Source organism: Dasypus novemcinctus, chromosome 21 (assembly GCF_030445035.2).
Source record: "Dasypus novemcinctus isolate mDasNov1 chromosome 21, mDasNov1.1.hap2, whole genome shotgun sequence".
Taxonomy (NCBI): Eukaryota; Metazoa; Chordata; class Mammalia; order Cingulata; family Dasypodidae; genus Dasypus; species Dasypus novemcinctus.
Genome location: NC_080693.1, coordinates 9156134 through 9163762, shown reverse-complemented (window position 1 = coordinate 9163762; position 7629 = coordinate 9156134). Strand labels below are relative to the sequence as shown.

General features: G+C 34.9%; 1 protein-coding gene across 1 annotated transcript; it reads right to left on the bottom strand.

Annotated features, from left to right (window-relative positions):
* Positions 1-3742: 3742 nt before the first annotated feature.
* LOC131274902 (olfactory receptor 14C36-like) lies at positions 3743-4681 on the bottom strand. The gene has a single exon (XM_058283281.1). The coding sequence runs from the start codon at positions 4679-4681 to the stop codon at positions 3743-3745; it is 939 nt and encodes a 312-aa protein (XP_058139264.1).
* Between the last annotated feature and the right edge of the window lie 2948 nt (positions 4682-7629).

Here is a 7629-nt window from a genome sequence, read left to right as displayed (position 1 = left end):
CTAAAAATCTCATGCTTAATATATGGTCATGAGGTATTGCTTACAATTTTTTCTAGGATTGTTATAGTTGTATCCCTTATATATATGGATATAATACATTTTCAGTTGATTTTTCTGTATGATATGATAACAAAGACCAAATTGTTTTGCTTGCCTTTAGATAGCCAGGTGTTCCAGCTCTGTTTGTTGAAAGACTATTATTTTACCAACTGATTTGCCTTGGGCCCATTGTGGATAATAATTGTGCATAAATGTATAAGATTATTTCTGAATTATCAATTCCCTTTAATGCTAAAATAAGTGGAACTTTATTCTCAATTTCATTATTTTAACTTAATTTTATTTGCCATTTATACATTTTTAAGTATTACAGTTAAGACATTAACTGCATATAAAATGTGTGCTACCATAACCAGTATATATTACCAACATTTTTCATCATTCTAAATAGACCTCTGTCCCCATTAAGCAATAAATCCCATCATCACCCCTCCTGCCACCCTTTGGTAACCTCAAATCTACTTTCTATCTCTATGAACAATTTTATTTTACATATTTCATATAAATGGAATAATTCTATAATTGTGATTTTTGTCTCAATTATTTTGCTTAGCATAATGTTTTCAAGATCCCTTCCTATTGACCATTTATCAAATTTCATTCCTTTTTACTGAGGAATAATATTCTATTTTATGTCTACAGCATGTTTTGTTTATCTAATTTTCTGTTGAGGGACATGAGTTATTTTTAACTCTTGGCTATTGCAAATAATGCTTCTATAAAATTTGATAATAAATACAACTATATGATTCCTGTTTTCAAATTTTGGGGTTTTTATCTAGAAGTGGAAGTGTCAACTCATAAGGTAATTCTTTGTTTAGCTTGTTAAGAAAATGCTGAAGTATTTTCCTCAGTACTTAACACCATTTTTGCATTACGACCAACAATGTACAAGTATTCCAATTTCTCAATATCCTCATCAAAACTTGTTGTTTCGAATTTTTTAATAATAGTCATCTCCATTGGTGTAAAGGGGAATCTCACTGTGATTCTGATTTGCAGTTCTTAAATGGCTAATTATATTGAACATATTCTCCTGTGTTTATTGACCATTGTTATATGTTCTTTGGAGAAAAGTTTGCTAAAGTCCTTTGCCCATATTTTAATCTCATGCTTTGTCCTATTGTTGAATTGTAGGAATTTTTTAAAATTTTAATAAAAAAGTTGTGAGATTACAAAACAATCATGCATAATATGCAGAACTCCCATACATCACCCCTTCACCTCCACTCTGCATTGTTGTAGAAATTTTGTTACAGATTATGAAAGAACATCATCTAAATATTACTTCTAACTATGGTCCAGAGCTTACTTTTGGATAATATTTTTTCCATAAACTTCCCTATTTTTAGCACCATGTATTAGTATTATACATTTGTTGTAGTTCAGGAAAGAATGCTCATTGTGTACTGGTAACCACAGTCTATCACTGACTACACGATTCACTGCGTTATATAGTTCCGTGCCTTGTATAATCCATCAAAAATGTTTGCTCAGTGGCTCTCTTTTCATCCCAGACTTGTGCTATCTTTCTTTCAGACAATGTTTCATAAAAAGATACATATATATATATATATGGTGTTTCTCTTATTAACCTTCTTATTGAACATTTCTGATTAACTTCATTGGTTCCTGTGAATTTCTGTTTCCATTCATTATCATTTTTTAATTACAGCTTTGTAGCTTTGTTCCTACCTCCTGATATTGTCACAACATATATTTTAATTCTATATGTTGTGAACTAATTTTCTACTTCACTAGGATTAATGGCGCTACAAATTGCATCAACAATTAGTTGTTTTGCCCATAAGTTTAATAAGAATTAGTAAATGACCATTTCATTTACAGGCAAGTAGGTGTGTAAATAGAATGCTGTTGGCAGGAGTACAAATTTGTCAGCACATTGGTAAAGCTAATTGTTGGTAGTTACAAATATGTAAAATCTACTTTATCAATTTCTATCAAATAATTTATTATAGAAACATATTTTCATACGTGGACAAAAATGAAGCTACAATAATAGCATTCAAAACATTCTTGAAACTTAAGAAAAAAGGTCTTCTTGAGAACTGTCTACTGGTTACTCTATTTCATATAAAAGTTACATTGAAAGAAAGAAGAGATTGAACTCCAAGCAGACTTGATTTGCATGCACTTGCCAATTCTCACATGATTCAATCTCATTGATAATATTTTTGATTAATGATGCATATTAAAAGCCTTACACTGAAGCCCAATATACATCAAACACAGAAAACAGATGTGAAATGTATTTGCAAGGCAATGTAAGTGTCTCTGAGATCACCCACTATCATGTTTTTATTCCTTTGGTTGTCACACAGCTCACACAGTTCTTCAGTGACTGATTCCATTTCAAAACATCACATGGTTTTCTTTACCTGACTACCCACATTATCTATTAGGTCCTTTTCTGATTTCCCATCAACAGTGGTATAACCTGGATTAGGTTAGAATTAAGATTGATTTTTTAAAAGTTTTTTGAAAAAGGTCAAAGATAAACAGGAAGGCACAACGACTGGGAGGTAAAGATCTACTCTTCTTAAAGTCCTTTTAAAGAAAGTCCTTTAGAATTTATTATACATTGCTCCTTGATACAACTGGCAAAAAAAAAAGTACAAACCAGGAAATTTTAAGTTATGTCCATACACAGGGAGCTGCTTGCTTCCTGGCATAATTTTATGCCCTGATCAAGTTCCCTATTTTATCACTCGGCACTTGGGTAGAGAAACAAATATAAACAGAATCCAAATATCAAGCCAGCTGTTGTCATTAGTAATACTCCCCTCTGCTTCAGTGTTTCCACACTTGTCTCCTACTGTCACCTGTATCTGAGAGACAAAGCATTGTCACTGCTGCAGTATTTACTGCCTGCAGAACCCAGATGCAGATGCAGAACCCAGATCTTGGCATTGTGCATGATTGTTTTGTAAGGTCACTTCTCTAATAAAAATATGTATATATTGTTTTTAAAAGCAAAAACCTGACTTCCTCGTCTTCGTCTTGTCTTCCTCCTGCACACCATCATATACCTTCAAGATTCACAAAATATTAGGCCACTATGAAATTTTGCTCTTCTCCTACATACTGTTAATTCTGCTGGAAAAACAACAACAATAATCAGTCCAAGGCCCAATGCTATGGAGATTTTAAAATGAAATTAAAACAGGAGGGCATTAAGGGACACACAGCTATTAGTGTTCTTTGGATCAAGACACTCTCCAATATGCAGTACATTCGAGTAAACTCTCCAGAAGAGGATGCCATAGCAGGTCTCCCCTCTTCTCTGAAACATTGGTTTCTTAAAATCAGCTTGTTTTTGTACACAGCCAAAGAGTGTTACATTGTCTAAACAGCACTGCCAATTTTAAAACACATACCACAGGTAGGAAACTTCCTGAAAGGTGCCCCACCTCTTTGGGGCCACTTGGGAGTGAACCTGGAAACCGCAATCTGCTGTGCTTGGTCAGTGCCTAGATCTTTTGCAAAGTCAATATAAAGTAAGTGCAGGAGCTAATCAAGACCAAAATACAGTTCCAAGTAAGTCGCTCTTTGTGATCAAGGAGAGCACTAATGAATCACAGGTAAACAGGAATTCCCTAAAACACTAGTCCAAAATTTGATATTTTTTCATGATTGAAAATTTCATCTTCAAACAAGTATGCTATCTTTTCCCTAAACAAAGCTTTCTCCTCATGACTCTCTTTACAGCCTCCTTTATCTGTTTGTTTCTAAGACTATAGATTATAGGATTCAAGAAAGGAGGGACTATAGAATAGAACACAGAGGTGATCATGTCCTGAACTGTGGGTGAGCTGGAGGTTGGCTTCACATTCACAGCAGCACCTGAGCTGAGAAAGATGCTCACCACGAGGATGTGAGGGACACAGGTGGAAAAGGCCTTTCCACACTCACCCCTGGTTGGAAACTTAAGCACAGTAGAAAATATGTGAATATAAGACATGATGATGAAGACAAAGCAGCCACCAGCAATCACCACTGCAGAGATGAAAATTAAAATTTCATTGTTTAAGGTCTCAGAGCAGGAAAGCTTGAGAAGAGAGGGAACGTCACAGAAGAACTGATGCACCACGTTGGACCGAGAGAAGGGCAGTTGGAATGTGTTGCCAGTGTGGAATCCAGAGTGGACCAGACCACTGAGTACAGAGGCCAGAGTCATCTGCACACAGACCTGAGGGTTCATGATCACAGGGTAGTGGAGGGGCCGGCAGATGGCCACATAGCGGTCACGGGCCATGACGGTGAGGAACAGCAGCTCTACTGTAGCAAATGCAAGCACGAGGAAGATCTGAGCTGCACATCCAGCCATGGAGATTGTCCTGTCGTCAAGCAGGAAGATGATACATGCTTTGGGGACCGTGACAGAAATGTAGCACATGTCTAAGACAGACAGATTCCTAATGAAGAAATACATGGGGGTGTGAAGTTTCCAATTGAAGGTGATTATTATGACAATGAGAAGATTCCCCATCAGAGTTGCCAAGTACATCAGTAGGAATAGCATGGCATGTAAGGCCCTGAGCTCCCACACATCAGAAAACCTTGTAAGCAGGAATTCAGTCACTGTGCTGGAGTTGGGCATCTTAGGAACATTTCCCTTGGCCATGAAGAGTCTGACAAATAAACCCTAAGAAACATGCAGGAGCCACATGTAGAAGGAATTAATCTAAGTTCATATATTGCCTCACATTAAAACTTTTATTTTCTCTATTTCATTTTGGTTAATAGGATATAACAATGTTTCCTCTTGCTCCTTTTGGCTTCCCTGCTTTTTATCCTTGTTTCCAGAATAGGAGTATGAGTAAAATATAATATTTAAGAATTGTGCCTATGTTTACATATATTTCTATCACTTTCTAGTTATAAAATGGATCCACTTGAAGTTAAAGGTTTGCCTGGAAGATTGAAAGATTTAATATAGGTAATTTCTATGCATTGCTCTGTCATTAGTTGTGTTCCAGGAATGTTAATATTTATGATAATATAATGACCTTGTAGAATCTGAGTAGAGATCAAAGGGTACTATTTATTCAGGGCTTACCAAAATATTATAATCAATTATAATCCATTCCATGACCACTAAACTGCTTCCATTAAATACCATCATACATTTCTCATGCTTCTCCATGTACTCCTTGAATGTATGTAGGTACTTAGTGTTCTTTGTTCAAAATAATCACTTGTTACTTTCGATAGGTGATATTACCTGTAAGGAAAATTATTTATTAATAATATCAGAGTCACTAAATTTAGTATTTTTATTCTTGTTTTGTGTCACATACTATTATCTTTTCCTATAAAGCCTGAACATATTTCAGAACTTGAAATAGCTGATATAGAGACATTGCTTGATGTGTAGGTCATTAATGGATGTTACACTCACACCTGAGTCCTTCGTAAACTTTCTTTTCACAATCACCCTTAGTGAAACCCTTGCTTAACCCTCAAGTGCTGAATGTTTCCTTCAGCTTTGAGTCATATTTTAACTCATGCCATTGAAATGGGAATGGCTTTCCTTGCGGCCTTGAACCCGCAGAATGTGCCTTTCAGACTTGCTTACCCAGCCTCTCTAACCCTCAGGGCTAATGCACTTCACCTTCCTGCTCTGTGACCCTTTTTCTCCTGACAAATGTAACTACTTCTAGAGAAGCTCTGCTCACTGTAAGAAGGCAGGATGCCTGTCACTTTCAGACTGACCTCCTGAGCTCAAGAATAAAAGCTTTCTGTCTCTGCTCCTCTTTATTTCAGAATTCTTCAAAAAACTACTTCAATAAGGAGTTGTTGTTCTTGCTTTATACCAAGTTTACTGAAAACTTACTGAAAGCATTATATGATGCCTCTGATTAAAAATAGCTAACTTCACTATTTATAAGAAGTTCTAACCTATTTAAGGCAGCTTCACATAGAAGTTGAGATCTTAAAAATAATTGCTTAATTTTTTTCCTTACTAAATTACTTACTAGGCTTCTTCTACTGTATTGCAAAAATTCAACAAGATTTCACAGTTGGAACACAGAGGGAACATATTTTATTATTTCACAGTCACCAATCAGTTGTACATTTCTAGTTTGAATTTATGTGTCAGCAGAGCAGAGTTAAATGTTTGCAGACTACAGGAGAAGATATATTTTATATCTTGACTTGGCCATTTATTTACTGTGTATGAGAGCTTCATATATATTTTTGACTCTCAATTTCCTTTTCTATAGAAGTTGTAAAAATACCTAATTCATGAATTAAATGTTTGTGGATGTAATTAGATATTCTCATAATGGTAGCAATGTTAATAAAAAATAAACCAATAAGTAATAAATTGTTAAAAGGGGGGAGGTTGGGCACTACATATCTCCCATCTCAAATTCATATTACTCTTATTTTGTTCAGAAGCAAACAGAGAAGTATAGGAAAGGCAGCACTCTGAATTTGATAACACAATTTTCTTTTAAAAGAAGTATGATATCATAAAAGATTATACACATGTAAATACAGGTTCTTAACTAAGACTTTTCTTAAATAGTATGCAGGTTACAGGAGGATAACTCTGTTCTGGGCTAACTGGATTATTGTACAAGTGTTCCTATATATCAAATTGTAAAAACAAAATGATTTTTTTATCTTTTCTACAAAGTCTTAAAGACTTTGAAGATATATTTTGAAAATTAATATATTAATTTATCTATTGGTTGAGACATCCTTGTAATATTTATTTATAATATCTAACTTAAAAGATATTTTAGGGTGAATTATGTGCAAGCAGTTGTCTGGAAGCTGTGGAACTCAATTACAAACAATGCTTATATGATTTTCATGATATGCTATGAGAAAGTCCTAGAATTACACCTGAAGTATAAGGGGTCATTTGCACAATTTATTTTTATGACACTTATTCACTACATACTACTGACTGCATCTAGTAGAGTGCTCAGTAAAGAGAAAATAATATGAAATAATTATTAAAATTAATTAATTTGTAATAATACACATAAACCATTGTTTATAGTCTTTTTATGTAAAACACACCCCATCAGAATTAGATCTGTTTAAGTATAAATTTACATTAGCATTCTGCTTACTGAAACTCTGGTCAGTGTACACAGCTGCTCCTGCCCCTACTCCATCTGGTGCTGCAACCAGCTCACTCTTTGCTTCCATGAACAGCTCTGAATTCTGCTAAAACTGCTTGAACTGAGTTTATTTCAATGAATGCAAAAGAAGAGATTTGTCTCATTGGCTGAGAGCCTTTTATATTTATACATATATTTTTTTGTCATAGTCCTCTTGACAGTTTCTCTCAAAAATCAACTAAGCAGTGAAGTGCAGGTGATTCTTGGAAGGAAGGGAAGGAAGAGAGAAAAAAAGAGTTAATAACAACAAAGTCTCAAAAGTTAATTTTATTACTGACACTGGATGGACACGTCAAGATTTCTGATAAGGGTCCACTGATGCTTTACCTGGGAGCAAGGATGAGCAGGCATAGTTGGTAGAGACGACCGATGTCCTGTCTGGAAGCTTTCTATTGTACCAAGAGCT

Bases quoted from the DNA above. Each gene is read 5' to 3' on its own strand.
- LOC131274902 (XM_058283281.1), bottom strand. From the start codon at position 4,681: ATGCCCAACTCCAGCACAGTGACTGAATTCCTGCTTACAAGGTTTTCT.